The sequence below is a fragment of the Manduca sexta genome, chromosome 10, assembly GCF_014839805.1.
Source record: "Manduca sexta isolate Smith_Timp_Sample1 chromosome 10, JHU_Msex_v1.0, whole genome shotgun sequence".
Classification (NCBI taxonomy): Eukaryota; Metazoa; Arthropoda; class Insecta; order Lepidoptera; family Sphingidae; genus Manduca; species Manduca sexta.
Window position 1 is genome coordinate 6,269,176 of NC_051124.1, and position 18,245 is coordinate 6,287,420.

The following is an 18,245-nucleotide window of genomic DNA, read 5'->3' on the forward strand; positions in this document are numbered from 1 at the left end:
AGTGGCAATTATTATATTATGGCTGGCGCCCTACAACGTGAGAACTAACTTAGCTGACGCATGCTGGCTGTATGTGTAATCTGCAGACAAAATATAATTTTAACCTAACATTAAAAGCATTGTTATGTAAAATATCTGGTATAAAGAAGTGAATAATTATAAAGGCATGTCAAAAATGACGAACATAAATGGATTGCTTAGTGGTTGGCTAGCAACTGGGATCTGGAGGCACCTCAAAATTATCAAGAAATAATATTATTATATGTTAATATTGATATGTATTTTGCTTTTTATAAATAATGCGTGTGTAGGAATTTCGTTGTTTCTATTTTAATTTTAAATGTATTTTGCGCATATTGCAACTGTTTTTTCTTTACAAATTAATCGGGTTGTCAATTCCAGTTACATGAGATTCGAATTCTAAATATACTTAGGTGGTATATATTTTTTTTATCTCAATAATTAAATAAAATATGACAACGCACATATTACATAATTAGGATTAACTAATATAGAAATAATTTAATGCAGTGTATGTTGAAGCTATATTTTCTTTTGAATGTGTTAAATTAGTTCTATTCCATAAAAAGCTGTTGTAAGTATTAATTTACTCATAAGGCCTTACTAATAAACAATATGTACGGCTATCATAGTTATATTATGTTTTGTCTCGCTTCCTCTGAAGTACAACGTCACTCAACGTAGCAAGACAAAACACTGATTAACTGTTTCGGCCATATAAAGTTATTAGTAAGGTAGTTAGTAATTATTCCCTTTTTTTGTCAGTAAGTAACTATCCCAAAACTTATTATTTTTGTCATCACGTAGGCAATTAAAAACATATATAAATTAAGTAGTCATGTTTTCCTTAGGTTATTATGGTGAGCTACTTAATTATTTTTATTTACTTTTGACAGTTCAAATAAAAGTCTAGTCCTGATAAGTGATAATAAAGTAGATTTTAGACAATATACGCCGTAACCGTATTTTGTTTCTGTGATTTATTGTCTAATATTTAATTACATGATAATTGTATATCCATTATTTTATATTTTACTTTAGTTTTAATAAATTGAATGCTATCAATCCATGTTTTTATTTTGCGTTTTTACATACGTATCTGTAATTGTGGTGGTTGGATTATGCAGGAAAGAAAATAAAATCACTACGTTATGCAGTTTGGTCAAGTGACCATCCACGTCTGCTTGGCAAAATCAAAAGTTACGACTAAAAAGCAATAGTCTTTGACCAACCGAGACATAAACCTGATGGACACAATTTCAGATCTTTTCAAAATCGATCTAACGTTCCATTCTCAGCATTTTGCTAATTTTCGTACCCACGATTTCGCTATCCCCACATAATGATACTAACGGTATATTATAAAATAAAAAATCAAATTACACATTTCATTATAAAATTTATTGCTTTTTTAAGGTATAGGATACAAGCTAATAAATAAGTTTATGAACCAGCAAAATTTGAACACTTCATGAAGGTACTCTATTTTTAGGCAAAATAGGCACTCGACTTAACCAGATATCAGATTTTACATTACATTATAACAAATAAAAAAATTGAGAATCTGCAACACTCAGTCAGCGATAACTGTCTAACATGTTTATATATTCTACAATATTTGAATGAAGATGCGGATACTTGACAAGGAAATAGTGACATCCATAATAGATAACATTTCATTAAATAAATAAATTAAAAAATAATTTATAAAAAAGTAACAAAAACTTTAACAAAAATATTGCTTTGGAATGTTCATAATTTAGAAGAATTTGTCAAGGTACAAATCGTGACGTAACATGAGTGATAAGTATAATATATACAGTAAAATCATAAGTAGAAGTGGTTTATATTATGTACAATCAGTCATAAAAGTAGCTGAAAAAAATCAAAATTTTACATCACCATATACCTTTCGAATGCAAATCAACAATCGTTTTTATTTAGCAAAATAAACTTCCAAGGGTTGACTTTAAATTAGTGAAAAGAAAAAAATAATACTTGGATTGAAGTTTATATGTAAAAAGTCATTTAAAGTTTTGAAATTGTTCAGCTTTGTGACTGAGTGTACTTAATACATAATTAATATCTCACCAGCACGGAGTAGGTAATCCGATTTTCATATGTAAAAAATCAAATTACCTACAATACATGCATTCTGTGAAAATTTACCAACCAATTAGAGATCAGACAGTGGGAGAAATACATGCAATTCAATACATTTATTACGCATTTCTGTACTGTATTTATTGTCCCACTCAGCGCGTTTACGTGACTGCACGATTTAACAATTATAGATGATGCCATTCTCAATATCCAGGGCAATTCGTTATGAGTCCCAGATCGTGCTGCAGTTATTCTTGTCAGAAACTTAGGTGTTCAGAAGACAATGGACTTCTGATATGGCAAATTAACGTTCCTGTTTAGCGTGAGTCGCCGGTTGTGTTAATAATTACTGGTACCTATTAGTGGTGGTATTTTAAAATGCTAATTGCAATTAGTTTTTGAAAGCAGCGATAGCCTAGTTGGGAGTGGAACGGACATGCGAACGAAGGTCCGCAGGTTCACAAAGTAAGGGCACGCACCTCTGACTTTTTTAAATTTATATTTCTGAATTATCGCTTGCTTTAACAATGAAGGGAATCATTGTGAGGAAACCTGTATATCTGAAAAATTCGCCATAAGAATTATGAAATCTGCCAACCCGCACTAGACCAGCGTGGTCGACTAAGGCCTAGGTTCTCTCCATAGTAGAGGAGGTCCATGCCCAGCTCTGGGACAGTATATAATACAGGGTTGGTATTAATATTATTACTATTAGTTTTTGCAAGATATTTGTGCATTATTTTTTTTTAAATCTATACCCACAACCTTAGGACGGATATACATTTCAGGCTTCGATCTTAGGCGACATTTTTGTCTAAGAAAATTTGTCCGGCACACTTCGTCGTCTACATAGACTTCAGAATAGCAAGCAATTATAAGGGTCAATCGGCATGGGCATTCTGCGGCTGAAGTGACTGATTACAGGCTGTCTATAAAGAATAGCTTCAGCTATAAAGGTAGATATTACGTAAAATTAATTATTGAGTATTTATCAAAGATTATACTTTGTAGGAGTACATCGTATAAGGACACAGAAATAAGTAAGTAACTTTATATGTGAATATTACGTAACATAGTTCAATTCTTAATTGATTCATAATAACATAAGAATACATCTTCTGAAACTACTGCACTTGGATAAATGTGGGACATATCTTTCCAAAAGATATCTACAAAAGTAATGATTGATATAAAACCCAAATGGCTAATGTATACATGAAAACGTTAAGACAGTTTTGAAAATTAAATACAATAATTAAAATTCGAAACAATATCTGCTTACGTTGCTAATGTATCTATTTGATAAACAAGTATTTTTATTGCCATTAAACAAACTTCTTCACAACCGATTTTAATTATCTAGCTTATTATCGGTATAAATAATTACCAGCATGCCAACCAACTATGCATTTATGTGGTTGTCATTACAACAAAGTACCAATTGATTATAGTGTTCTAAACAATCTTATCTGAATTCAATAGATGAAATCAGTAATTATTAATTATGTTTTGTTTAGATTATTTGAAGGCTGAAGTTGAGTGATTATGTAAGAAAATACGGTAATTTTACAATTATGATTATGAACAGTATAGTCATAATATGAAATCTATATGTCATTGCCTCTTCAGATAACTTTGGGGTCTTGTTTAATCACAAAACATTGTTCATGTTATATAAACAAAAACTCTGTAATACATAATATAATGTCAACTTGACGAAATAGGTATAAAATCTGTAAGTAGTAGATGTGCCTTCAAAAAAGCTGTCACATGGCAAAGTATATCTAAGTATGGTACGTAAATACTATTTATGTAAAAAAACTATAAAAAAGTAAGTAACCACATAAAACACATCAAGTGCTTTTAAAAAACACTACATAATATGTAATGTGCAATAATATCATGTGCCTTGAATGTGGATGATAAAAAAATATTAATTTGCTATTTAAATAAAAAACCTAAACAATTAAATCCAATGGAATTAAAGTTCATCACTAAACTTGTTTTTGACATACACTCCACAGATGTAGATTATTTTATGCAATTAGATCTCTACTAATTGCAGTAGTAAATTAAGCTCCAACTCTAGCCTGTATGATTGGCTCCAAACATGTCAACTTTGGTAAATTGGAATTGGTTTATATCTTTTACAATAACAATGTACTTAAAAGTAAAATAAAACCTCTATATAATTTTAAGTCGCCTAATGAGTATTACAGAATAGCATAGTATTGAGTATATATGTCATATTCTCAACTCTTGGAATCAACCAATAATAAACTGTTCAAGACCTTTGAGACATTCAGGGTAGATCAAACAATTATAATAAAAAAGTTGAACTTTACATCAAAGTAGTCACTTAATCGCTCAAACACCAACAAATTTAAAATACTAAAATCTAATTTTGAGCCCAAAACCCACATAAGCAAAAGCTTACTGTAATAAACCTACCATTATCCATTAACAGCAAGGCTACTAAGTAACTAGGCATTTGTCTAAAACAATTCTGTTAAAGATTATTTAGCCTTTTTCTTTCCAGATTTAACAGTTTGCTCCACTTCTTTATACCACACATAGCGATTTAGTCGCTCTCCAACATTATAGAGACTGCACACCAAACCAAGGCATATTACATAAAATATAATTCTCACTGGCCAATTGAGCACATTCAAAATGGGATACACCCAGCTGCCGGTTTTGAAATATATGATATGAATCCACACCATGTAACTTAACATGAAAGTACACAGAATTGAAAAACCAATCTTCTTACGTGGGTACATTCTGAATGATGTGATCAAATCAATCAATATGAACACCATGATATTAGTATGCAATACATGGTTCAACCATGTAGGGAAATAAGGATCTAAACTCCTTGGCAGAATCAACTCTCTGTCAATGGCGTAAATGCCCCAAAATGTAATGCCAACAAACATAGCCACAGGAAATGCTAAAGCACTAAACATTATATCCTTGATGCGTCTTATCAAGGGTTTCTCGGAAGGTGTTGGCTCATTGTTACCAAACAGATCATTCATCAATGCTATTGTGAAGTATACTGTTTGTATTATCTGCAATAATAATAAAGATATATTTAAATAAAAATCAGAAGAAAACCACATTCATGTAAGATTGAAACAAAGTTATTATTTGTATACTTACCGCATCTAAATGTGTCAGATATTTTAATTTTCCACCGAAAGGTGTTACCGATGTTGATGTACTCGGAGGTGTAACGTGCACTTGATCATAGTAACATCCATAACAGAATTGTATAGCACCAAAAAGGTGGAATAATAACCTTATCATGTTTTATTCTGAAAATAAAATAAAACTATTACGAATGAAGTTACTGGTAAATATTTTATGTTCGTAAAAACACTTCTTCGCTACCTACCCAGGCAGTCAACAGCACGATATCAAAAAAGTTGAATAAGGTATTTAATAACATATAATATGGAATTTATTTTATCAACGTTTAATAATTAGCTAATTACCTGAACGAATACTTCTTCCTTGTAAGATAATATTGTGAAGGGAATGTCTAATAAATAATTTAAAATGATTCCACAACACCACAATAACACGATTAATCCGACACTGATGGGTGATGGCATGCCCTGGTAACTTCGAACTAATTATTTTTTTTTAGAATAAGCGCCATCTCTCCCCTATACATGGCACTATTTTCTTAATATCTTTTCTCAGTGTGACTAATTCATTATATGTTTGTTTTAGTACGTATAAATTTTTATAATTCTGGTATTTTTTTTTATTTAAGCTAGAACTAAACAAGCAGTTATGCTTTAAAAATAAATTTTATTACTTCCTATAAAAGTTATCTACAATACTTATAATTTTAAAATAAATTTGGACGAATAGCAATATTTTTAGTATTTCATAGTAGTTTACTGCTAACAAACAATAGCAACTTCTAGTAAACGTCATAAGATATTTTTCTGTCGGTTAATTTGTATACTCGAGCGCATTTTCTTGTGATTTTTGTTTTTTGTTGTATATTTACGTTGAATTGAACTTCAATTCTTCCGTATTTAAGAAATACCTATTGACTGTGTTTGTGTAAGTGTTAGTGACATACATTAGATAGGCCCTCTATAAGAAATTTGAACTATTTATATCAGTGTAGTGTTGTTTGTAAAACATTTTACATAATGTCCCGGAACATCAGACAATGTATTAATTAATGTGTAAAAGAAATAAATTAGTTTAAAATATACTATTGTTTTATTTATCTTTGAATTGGGTCAAACCATTACATTTCGACCCATACGTAGAACAAAGTTTATCTGCAAAACACTGATTCCGACACATAATAAAATAAATTCCTAATTTGTTATTTACATAACAGCATATTATATTCCAAAAATTGTTACTAAGAACCAGTGTTTTATAATTACGACTTTTTCTACCGATGGGTCGACATAGAATTAAATATATTATTTTGAAAGTTAGAAACCTATATATGCATATACATGCATAGGTATATTTATTTTATTTCCCCGTATGGCGTCTAGATGTCGCTCAACGTTATGAAATTTCAAACTGAGAGTTGCCAGTCTATTTGCAGTATTATATATTAGTCTATGGGTGATGGGCTAGCCCGCTTGGGTAAAAAGTATCGATAACGCAAAAAATCGATATTTATTCAGAACATAACAATACATATCGTCAATTTTTTTAAGAGCTGTGTTATATTTTATAAACAGGTGTGCGCGCAAAAGCACGGTCTCTTTTCTCAACGAACCCAATTTGATTTCTTTTGAATGTAAGTAATAAGTATACCTATTACGCAGTATACTTTTATAGTTTGTCAACGGAACTATCAAAATGTCCGAGAATAGTCTCTATATCGATATTTTTTCTTTTCATATATCGATATTGATTACTTATATCGTTATCAATATAATTATAAACGATATATTTATTTCATTTGCTTATCTCTAAACGATGACGCTTGATGGCTAGTGTTGCCAAATGGCTTTGTAATACCCAAAAACTCAGTTGCGAAACCTCCAAAATAAAGGGTTTTTAAGAAAAATCCTCAGAACAAGAATCCCTCAGACTACTCGACTCCTACCAAATTTGTGGCAATAAACGAGGATTTCCTACGGTATTTCACTTATGAAACAAAAAAATGTATCGATGTTAGGTTTAAAAGGACATGATTAATAATCAGTAATAAACCATGATGTGAACATTTTTTGCATAAAGTATGCTTTTTATTGATAAAGAAAAAAAATAAACAATGATTTTTACATTTACTATATAGGCGGTAATTTGGCATAACGTAACGCTGCTTCATCTGGATATGGCGCGGTAAAGCCAGGAGGATACTGTCGGGCGTACCGAGGTGGTACAGCCGGTAACTCTGGTAATGCTCCACGAACTAAGCGCCGCAAACCAGTGTTCCGACGACGAAGAATAACAACTTGATCGTGAAGACGTTCACGTTCTGTAAAAATATTTAATACATCTTTGCGAATAAAAATAGATACCTATATAATTTTTTCCAACTGTAAAAAAGCTCAACGCCCATTTTTATACTTGCGATACTATTTTTGTTCTCAAAAACTACTATAGATTATATGCGTCGATCTTAAGGAGTCCGTACCGCATACAGCCTTCACCGCCCTCTCTAGCATCTGACGCGCAAGGCGACCACCTAGATCGCCCCCTACCCTCGAAGCTAGGACAGCACAAAAATGCATCCTGATAAAAACCAAGCAGCAATTTTTTATTAATTAATGTTACTAAAACATAGAAAACAAACTTTTTCATAAGAGACTTCGTTTTAAAAATGCTTGTCGATGTGATTGCACGTGACATTGAATAAGCACTGCAAAAGGATTTATTAACTCCTCACCTTGCAAAATGGACAAATAACTATTGAGTCCGGTTAGCAGGCCATCCCAAAATCTATCTTTCTCTGGTGGAAAAACGTTCTTCCACTGAGTCCAATATTGATCAATTTCTTCAGTTGTAAGCCGACGAGATGGTGTTTCGAAATTTGGAGGTTTAACACTATCTCTGGAAACGCAAAATAAGTAGGAACTATAAAAATCTGAAAACTCAGTAACAAAAAATTTTGATTAATTTACTTTAATAGTTTCGATGAAAACGTACAATATTTTGTATAATTTCATCTTCTCCGGCGGTACAAAAGCTTTAATGAATTCTCCTAAAGCAATCAGTACTTGCATTGGTTCTATTTCAAGCTGATGCCCCACTGAAAATAAAAGTAATTTTGTAGTCTAATTATATGGCATGCATGTACTACCACTACCACTGCATGTAACTACATGTTTAAGCTTTTTATTTTTATATAGGTATCGGTAAAAGAAAATACTAACGAGGACATAAAAAAGGATTCGCAGTTTTTTGTGCAGTAAGTGTGGGTTGCGAAGATACTGTTACACCACGTGTTCCAGCTCGCCGAGCTGACGCTGATCCACTTCCATCGGGCACAGTGCCCGTGGGAGGGGCCACAGCTAAAAATTGACATTTAACAATTAGTTAATTATTAAGGTTAAAAAGAAATCTCATTGTACTGATCTAAGTTACTTGTCTCACCACCGATGATGAACGAGCATAGATAAGCGAGTGCAGTGGCGGTTTTAACCGACGCGAGGCTCCAGGCGTAAGCAAATACAAAAAAAAACATGCAAGGCCCGAGCGGAGCAAAAACAACTTTGCCCGGTTTAATAGTTCAGTCAGTTAGATCGTTAAAAAAGGTCGTCAAGTCACCGACCCTGTGGGCGCGAGGCCTCGGGCGGTTGCCCGGTTTGCCTCCCTATAATGCCGTCTTTGAGCGAATGTATAGTTCCGATAGTTTTGTCGCTGAGCTGTGTTTACTCGCAATGTAGTAGGGAGTGACCGCTTGTAGTCTTTCAGCGAGTGTTCTGAGTGATTAGCGAGCATTGCTCAGCGGGTCTTTGATAACTCTTGTCGCTACCCCAAACTAGTAGAGAACGTTCTCGCTAGGAATGTGGAATGTGGACAGTCAGCCATCAACATATTATATATATCGTTTATTGATCTACATCTATCGTTTTTTGAGCGGGAAAATAGTCACTAGTACGTCGCTGCCTCATCGGCGATGAGACAAATGTCTTATACGAATACCTTGAGGATCTCCGCATTTTTGTATTATCTCATCAGCTTCTGTGATTAGTTGTTGATCAGCCGGTGAGAGCTCGTTACTCCTATTTAAAATATATACATTTATACAGACTATAAGAAAAAACTTAATCTTAGTCCGTGACTGTTGAGTAATATTTGTAGTAGATAATAAATAATATTGAAACATTTTTATACCTAATACCAACATGAGCTGATCTCGACGTACTTGCAGAAATACTTCTTGCAATACTTGTCCTGCCTCTTATAGACAATCGGTCACCTAGAACCCATTAGATAATTTTTATACCAATGTCATACGTCTACATTAATCATACTGCAACAAATTGATAGAGTATAGAGCTTAGCCTAATCCATCTCGTATTATTCTACCTCGCATAGATTTCACGCTCATGCTTGCATGGTGTGATTCCTCCTGAGACACGCACGAAGGTTCCAACATCTCGGACGTCATTTCCAAACCAACGCAAATAGGACAGAATGCATAATTCAAAAATGTTTTACACAACAAATCCACATCTTCTTCGGCTTGTATTTCCAAAGCCTGTAAAACAAAACCTCTACACAATGGACATATTTTCTTTAGATTATTGATTTAACAAATATATAAAGACTATGAATATTACCATAAATATTGCATCCAACGTACACAAATTTCTAGCCGATGGTTGATATTTTTCTATCAATGTCAATAACCGATTTTCAACTAAAAACCCCGTATTGTCTGAAANCGAGCTGAAGGATATGCCGAACCTGAAAAAATCATAAATTTTTCAAATAGTAAGTACCTAACTTCAAAACAGTTATTTTTAAACTACTTCTAATATATACCAGTCGCTCCTTGTCTTCTGTTGTAGCAGAGTTTTGAGGATCAAGTACTACTTTCTCACCAATCTTAGCTTTTTTAAGAATATTTGCTGCTTCCTCCTGTTCTGTAAAGTAGAATTAACACGAGAATTTATAAAATTGGACAAAATCAAATCATGTACAACAATTTATTTCTTTGTCCAATCGACAAAAAAAAATTGATTTTCCAATGTTTCAAAATATTTCATTAGGTGTTCGATGTTACCTACTAAATATATACGAAACATTATAAAAACCGCAAGCAGATATTTGAAGTTATTCTCTAATCCCTTGAGTTTCAAATTATCGAGAGTGGACTGTATCTATTTACCATACTTCGCCAGAGGGCTTTTAGGTGGAGGCAGTGGCGGCGGTGGCGGAGGTTCAGCAAGGATATGGGCATGTAACGCCACTTCCCCATGACGTATTTCACGACTTAACTGAGCGCACTTGACCGCTGCCATACGCCATATTTGACTGAACTTGAAATGATTGACTTGCTTAAATTGATCGGATTTCTTTTCTAAATCATCCATCGTCTGCATTAATTTGACTATTTCAGCGTCAGCCTTTACTTCTTCTATAGCTCCATCTTCGGCAGCTTTTCGAATCTTCGCTCGTAGAGAGTTGGCAACGTCAGACATTTTATTTAGTTTTCGTTTTTGTTGGGATCTGACAAAAACGTTTTCCTCTTCACGCTTTTTTAATATCTATGTAAGAAACATAAATTGATATTTTTAGGATATTATTTATTATTGCCTGTAAAGTATAAAATGAGAAGAAATCCTACCTGATAATTATAGCCAATCTTTTCCGTATTGATTATGCATGTTGCCTTTAATTTTTCCAGTTCTTTTTGTAACTCTTGAATCAGAGATTCAAGTTCTATTTTTGCCTGACGATATTTTTCGTAATGGTCCCACATTATACTTTCTATTTCTTGTTTGTGCTCTTCTAGCTACATTGAGAACGTAGAAAAGTAAATACATTAGTCTATGTTTCTTTTTATCTATTAAAAATGGATCACTTTAATACTAGCCTGTTTGTAACTGTATTCCATATGAGCTACTTCTTCTCTATCACGCTGTTTATAGAGTGCTTCCCACCTTTTATTGTTATGGTCTACCATTGCTTCGCGTTCTATATTAATGGCTTGTTCAATCAAACTCAGTTGTTTTTCGTAAGCTCTTTGCATTATTGTTACTTGCTTTTCTACTCGATCGGACAACTCTTTAATATCATTATCCTAAAATAAAATTTTGCCACGATTAAATTGTACAAAATTTGATTAAATCCTTAATACTATTATTGCTATAATATGTATTGCCTACTTGTTTTTCTAAATCTTCATAATATGCATCATCTAATCTTTTCAGATCATTTTTAAGTTCATTAATAAGTGTATTCTTTTGTTCCAGTAAAATATCACATTTTCTTTTTTGTTCTTTAATTTCCGCGTCAATATCCAGAGGATCTTTAATGGTAAGCATATTTTCCCAGTTTGCTGTAATTACTTCATATTGTGTTTGTGCTTCTGCAGCCTCTTCTTCGATTTTCTGCAGCAGACCTATTAAAATAATACATTATAAAAAGGCAGCTTAGGCTTTGCGCAAGTATTATATGCAAATATTATTATACCTACTCCCTAGGCCCGACCTTGTTGAAGTTGTAACAATTAACTAGAATGTGGAGACTATAGAACTACCTTTTTATAATTCCTCATATAAACGAGGTAGACGTATAAATTTAAGTTTTAACAATAAACTGAATAAGTACCTACTCTTCATATTGTCCGCAAACAATGCTCGTCGAATGACTTCTCGTTCGTCTGTCGTCACTTTTACGTTGGTAACTTTGGCAGCGCCATCGAGAGATAAACGTTGAAGCTCCTCCGCCGCAGATGCCGTCGCATGTTCTATTGGGCCTGGTTCCTCCTCTGCGGCCGCTTCTTCGGTTGGCTGTTCAGCTCTAATAATGTGTTAAATAACATATTTATATTATTTATTTTCCAGACTCCGAGCTAATACTAAACAGATTAATTGTCACTTTATAATTTAATCCTTCGTGAGGATTCAACCCAAGATCTCAATGTGGTAGTCATACTTCGATGGTGTAGTTTTAATTGTACACGGTACAAGTGCTATTAACGCGCAGAGATCCAGGGTTCGAATAAATAAAAAATCCCTTTACCTTACCTTACCTTTTAAGCGCTTCCTGCCTTCTTTTGATTCGTAATGCCCGGGCCGCTTTCCGTTCGTGAGGATCGTGTGATGTAACTTGGGGTTCTTTGGGTGCAAGTACATCGTCGTCTTCAGTTTCAAGCCCACCGTACATAATGTCTAGTGTGTGATTATTATACACGTATTATTACGAGCTATGAAACAATGGAACTAAAAAAAATGCTAAATCGCTAATAATACCTTGTTATCAAAGGTTGTTATGACAAAATCAACTTTACATTACTATAGCAACATACATTTTTCAGGAAGTGCACTGGTAACCAGAGTTTCATTGACCATTGTATCGATTAACGCTTGTTTCGAGACGAGAACAACCAACGCTAAGGTACGGTCAGCCACAAGTCTCTGTACTTTGCAATCTTGAAACACTTGTACAGAACTTCAAAAGAAATATTCCATTTTCTTTATATATAAAATAATGTTATAATGTGGATTACAGAGGCAAACATTTTGATTCGTCAATATTTTTAATTTATTCAGTTCCTTTTGTGACCGACTGTACATGATACTATATGGCTAATCTTTCAAAGGGTTTAGGCCTCAGAACATGCTTGTCATTGTCCTGAGTTTTAGGACCATATTAAGGGCACAGGTAACAGTCTAACCAATTCATATTTTAAATCAATACTTTAAATCAGTTTTAATTACTTGACATAAGGCAATATGCATGTAATGATCAATGTAAATCCATGGATTAGTTATGACATTGTTTAAACGTTACCTATTGGCAACGGACATTACTTGTCAAATATACCTCCTCTCATCTGCATAATAATTATTAATTAGCATAGTTTTTAATTAACCAACTTAATAAAGACTTGATGAAATCTTTTTTTATAATAGCTGTAGAGCAACTAACCTACGTACTCCATGCCCACATTCGCAAGAGATCAACGCAAAATATGTCCACCTGCTGGACAAGGTATCGTACCATAATCAGCAGAGATTACTCCTCCAATTGTTTTCAATGCTATGCATTTCGACGAAAGTTTTGTGTTTTCAGTTCAATGGTGGACATGACATAATATTTTGATAGTCAATTATATTATAAGGTATGATGAAGCAATCAAACAAAATAAAACCCAATAAGACTTAATTATTTATTTTTACTTTTTGCTGTTGAGGATGATACCATCGTATTTCTGTTGGAACCACTTCATGGCATCTTCCTTCGTCAGGCGGTGTGGGAATCCGACCTTTCCGGTCTTACGTCTTCTGTGCGCTACGTTGAAACCTGTAAATAATATGGTATTCATTTACAAATAGCTCACTTACAGGATACATATTTTTATTTTGAATATTCAAATTATTAAAATTTGAATGTTCACTATCTAAAAAAGAATATTTCGTAATATTTATATATTCTTTTAAAGAGTGTTCTTTTATTTAGCACATAATTTACAGAGTGAATATATTATAGATATTTACACTCCTGAACAAATGTGCATAATAGCCATTAGCAAACTTGAGGCTAATCAAATCGTACGCGTAGGCAGCGTACCCGAATGGCGCTATATCGAGTCAAGACACTAGTAACGCAACAACCCTTAGCGTAGCTACGTCGCGTACTTGAAGCGTTAACGGATACCTTTGAAATCTAACTAATACTTGTGTAGCAAGAAGTTCGGGAATTGCGTTCTTGCAAATATATTCGTACGCCCCGTGCGAGCCTCTGGCTACAAGCCGCGCGTGCCGCCGATATCGGTAAAAGCATAATCATCTAAAACAGCCTCATGTCAAGGCTATAAAAAAAGAGTAAAATAAATAAAGCAAGCGCCAGCTGCACTCCCGCAGGCGCGCTCCTTTTGCGAGGTAGAATGCGCGAATGAAAGTGGTAACTTGAATAGTTGGAAATAATAATAAGTATTAATAATTTAATGGCAATTTTTTTTATATTTTCTCAAATACATCAACAACCAGTTTTTGTTTGCAGCTTTGTCCATCAACCCTCAAGGGTTGTTGGTAGCAATGTTATACTCTATTTAGCACAAATAATAGAAACTAGTGAGATATATTCACAGACTTGATCTTTATTTTTACTTTTATATAGCCAACACACAGTTTAAGAAACAAGAAATAGCTACATTGCAGATATTGCAATAGATTGATCTAAAATATTTAGTCAAACATTTTGAATATGCAAAAGGTGCTTATGTAATATAAGGAATCTATTATATCTATAGCAGATAATATTCATCCACATTTATGAAAACAAATAAAAAAAATGTATATAAAGATGGAACTCACCTGGACGGCCAAGCACAACATAGAAGTCAAGACCATAGATACCAATGGAAGGGTCATATTTGATACCCAGGTCAATGTGTTCCTGGATACCGAAACCAAAGTTGCCAGTGGCAGAGAAATTGTCACGTCGCAACTCGTATTCTCTCACCTATAAGGAGAACAAAAATATGATTAGGTTACTTTATTTACTGTTTAAAAGACTAGTGGCTTATATGTCAGGCTCCATCTGCACGAAAAACTATTTCAAGCATGGTAAAGTTCTCTATAACAGTAATACAGCTTTTCTGTAAAGGAAAATTTTGCACTGAAACTAGTAGCCCCAGAGATTAGCTGATACAAACAAACACTCCAGACTATTATCTAACTGTTATAGATTGTGAATATGAACTACTTACAACATGCAATACCCATTATGATAGCATGTAATTTGATCTTTGTGTCTCCATGTGTAAATTGAGAATTACTGAGTGTTGCGAGTGCAAGGTAATTTTAGATAAAATTACCTTGGATTACAAAATCCAACTTAAAAAATAAGCAAGGGTAGAAAAACATCCCCAATTTATACATGGTACTTCGAATAACTAAATGCAATAATGATTATACAGTAATATAGTGAAATATGACGCCGCAACGGTATATTATGACAAAATACAGTAATTGCCATGTACATGGACACTGTTTGATATGTACATTACTATCCTTATAGAATAAGACACAAAAAGAACACAATATAATTAATGTTATAATTACAATGTATCAGGAACTTGGTAAATGCATGTCCATCTTTAAATAAAAATGCTAAAGCTATAGTTAGAATACAATATACTTAACTTTAGATTGAAACTTCATTTCTATACCTGTAGTTCATATTTATGATTAAGACACATGTAAAAAAATACATTCTACAGAGGAGATAGAGATGATAATGTTGCTTGTTTACATATGTGTAAAATTAGTAAAATATATTCATTACTCACTTTAAGACCCCTCTCAAGGATCTCCTCAGCCTTAGCACCACGGACAGTGCAATGGACAGCGATCTTTTCATTACGACGAATGCCAAAGGATCGCACAGTGTATCTGGCCTTAGAGAATACAGGCTGCTGGCCAGTGAGTTGTTCCAATACCTGTAAAGTCACATATAAATAAAAAATTAAATTTTGTTATCATTCATTCATTTCATCAAATTTCAAATTTAAGAAAAGCAAATGTAATTTCCGTAAGTATTCTGAACAGTAAAGTATTAGTGCTCAGAAGTTGCAAATTAGAAATATTAATGTTGCATGAATTTACAAAGAAAAACACATTTCGTATATCTCTTGAACAATTCATGCTATACCTATTACACATCACAGGACACTTTCCTGTATTCCATTATTGCACTATATACATCCACTAACCTGCCATCAATTTTATATTATAACATTTATAGCAATAACACCACAGGATAAATAAAATTGTGACACAGTCAGTCCTAATGTCACACCAACAGAATGACTAGTCTATTACAATTTACATTCAACAGACTGAGAATGAACTATTACTAAAATACTAGCAAAATCTTAACTACTATCATCTATGTATTCATATGCTCAAAATAGAGAAATGGACATGTACAAGATAGAGTTTTAACCATTAAATAAATGACTTTGTAATGTTTTGGAATCCACAGAAAAATATTTATCCTTAGAAGTAGCCGAATATAATGTTAATTGCCATGTATCTCTTAACCTAGTTGCCTCGTGTTGTTTATAACACAAAGTTTACCATAGCATTGAATGTTTATCGTGACTTATGATGCTAAAAATATATTAATATCGAAGGAAGATCTTATAACAATACACGACCTAAGTAATCATATCATTTATATCTTGGAATTACCCATTTCTTGTATGAAAGTACGCAGATACAATCACAAAATCAATGACAGTCTTTCACAATACATAAAACATAACCTATAAAGATGGACCATTTTCAGTATTTTTGGAATAAAAATTACATTATATTTACTAACCTTAGCGGCACGAGTCAGTCTGTCACCGGATTCACCAACACAGATGTTCAGGCACAGCTTCCTAATGTGAAGATTCCTCATAACATTTTTAGATTTATCTTTAGGAACCTTCTTCTCCTTCTTGTCTTTCTTCAACGCGGGCGGTGGTACACGCTGCAAAATACATTTTTTATTTATTTGAATTACCAACACATTTCTTCTGCACTTGTGTTTTAAGACGACGATTAGGTTATACGGGATAAAATTTTACAAAAATTCACTTTTTACTGTAAATATACCTGACGCGGTAAAAACTACATAATGAAGAACAATTTAAATTATAACACAAAGCAATGATTGTAGATTTTACACTGATTTAAATGGATAAATTCGAATTATACAAAGAAACACCTACCGCCATGGCTACAACTTTTCAAAAAGAACCATAAACAACTATGACATGTAAATAACAAATGTCACTGTCAAATGTCGCTAGTGCGCAGACTAAACATCTATTATCTATGAATACAGTGTTGCTATTATTGGTTTGGTTTTTCGTAGACAGAGTAAAATATAAACTGCTCATAGCTCCTATTCATAAAATCGTCCTAAACCTCAGAATTACTAAACAAGTATTGGTTATGAAAGAAAAGAACGTAATGAATAATATTACTACCATTCCGCAGTGCGTGTCGGTTTTTTCAACGCCGGCAACTAAAATGTGCAAATTTAATGTTGCAAGTTTTAGGATTATAACATTACCCTAATTTATACATATACCGCGTGTACATATAATGCATTCGTATGGTTACTATTGGAAATCGTCGAGGGTAAATAAAAGCATCATTTTATTTTATAATATTCTTTTTACCTTCTCGTGCTAGAATATATGAATGATTTAGGTATGGTATGGTACAAATAATAAAATCAATATGTAAATGTTTGAAAAAAAAAATAAGGCCTTAAATATCAAAAATATGAGATTAGCCAAACAAAATCTCCCGTATATTTGGTAAATGTTTTTTTTGTGGTATCATTTCGATGTATGTAGGTATTAAAGCCTTAGAAGTTAGAAGCAATGCTAAAATAGCTACGTGTATAATTTTGATACTATATTATCTTATTGCTTGGATAAGGCGACAGAACGAGATGCATACTCATTTCTGCATTCGAAATTTACAAGGTTGACACCAGTTTTCAAGTTTCTTTTTTAGTGTCGATTTCAAAAATATCAGTAAATAAAAACGATATTTCAGACACTGATCGTAACTTATTAAATGATGACTTATACAATTGATTTTTAAACAAAAACAATTAACCAATTGCTCAAAATAATGAGTTCAGAATAATTCGCCATTAGACTAAATCCAAATAATAATATGGATAAGTCCCCTGAGTCAGTTTCAGATTCATAAAAACCTTTTATTGGCTGTTTTGTTTTATTTTATTTTATCAGTAGTTACATTTCATATTGCAACACTTAAATGAGTTCGGTTTTTCTACCAAGTATTACGAATGGTATTGAAATGACAAGAATGAAAACTTATGTAAAAGACTAGAAACGAAATATTATAATTGAAATACTTAAGTAATATAAATAATTCAATGACGGTAAATATAATAATAATGTAGGT

General features: G+C 32.8%; 3 protein-coding genes across 3 annotated transcripts; all 3 read right to left on the reverse strand.

Moving 5' to 3' along the window:
- Window positions 1–1,400: 1,400 nt before the first annotated feature.
- Window positions 1,401–5,769, reverse strand: LOC115455803 (androgen-induced gene 1 protein). Its single transcript, XM_030184530.2, has 3 exons — window positions 5,625–5,769; window positions 5,290–5,444; window positions 1,401–5,198 (listed from the first exon to the last, which is right to left on the reverse strand). The coding sequence occupies exons 2-3, from the start codon at window positions 5,434–5,436 to the stop codon at window positions 4,641–4,643; spliced, it is 705 nt and encodes a 234-aa protein (XP_030040390.1). The 5' UTR covers window positions 5,437–5,444; window positions 5,625–5,769; the 3' UTR covers window positions 1,401–4,640.
- A 1,570-nt stretch (window positions 5,770–7,339) lies between these two features.
- LOC115455846 (dynein regulatory complex protein 1) lies at window positions 7,340–13,327 on the reverse strand. The gene is given in 16 exon segments (XM_030184593.2): window positions 7,340–7,600; window positions 8,012–8,175; window positions 8,272–8,374; window positions 8,499–8,636; window positions 9,271–9,350; window positions 9,463–9,547; window positions 9,658–9,829; window positions 9,912–10,005; window positions 10,007–10,038; window positions 10,117–10,217; window positions 10,463–10,841; window positions 10,922–11,089; window positions 11,171–11,377; window positions 11,463–11,698; window positions 11,912–12,099; window positions 12,332–13,327. Coding segments are annotated over 16 exon segments (2,472 nt in total). The 5' UTR covers window positions 12,466–13,327; the 3' UTR covers window positions 7,340–7,409.
- Window positions 13,328–13,450: 123 nt separating this feature from the next.
- LOC115455847 (60S ribosomal protein L11) lies at window positions 13,451–17,255 on the reverse strand. The gene is made up of 5 exons (XM_030184595.2): window positions 17,027–17,255; window positions 16,633–16,785; window positions 15,596–15,745; window positions 14,619–14,766; window positions 13,451–13,605 (listed from the first exon to the last, which is right to left on the reverse strand). The coding sequence occupies exons 1-5, from the start codon at window positions 17,030–17,032 to the stop codon at window positions 13,478–13,480; spliced, it is 585 nt and encodes a 194-aa protein (XP_030040455.1). The 5' UTR covers window positions 17,033–17,255; the 3' UTR covers window positions 13,451–13,477.
- Window positions 17,256–18,245: the final 990 nt, after the last annotated feature.

What these genes read in the sequence shown, in the direction of transcription:
- LOC115455847 (XM_030184595.2), bottom strand. An exon ending in TCCTTGAGAGGGGTCTTAAA is followed by an intron (nt 14,767 to 15,595) that starts GTGAGTAATGAA and finishes TTCTCCTTATAG; the next exon opens with GTGAGAGAATACGAGTTGCG. An exon ending in TGTTGTGCTTGGCCGTCCAG is followed by an intron (nt 13,606 to 14,618) that starts GTGAGTTCCATC and finishes TATTATTTACAG; the next exon opens with GTTTCAACGTAGCGCACAGA.
- LOC115455803 (XM_030184530.2), bottom strand. Translation starts at nt 5,436, where the DNA reads ATGATAAGGTTATTATTCCACCTTTTTGGTGCTATACAATTCTGTTAT. An exon ending in ATCTGACACATTTAGATGCG is followed by an intron (nt 5,199 to 5,289) that starts GTAAGTATACAA and finishes TTATTATTGCAG; the next exon opens with ATAATACAAACAGTATACTT.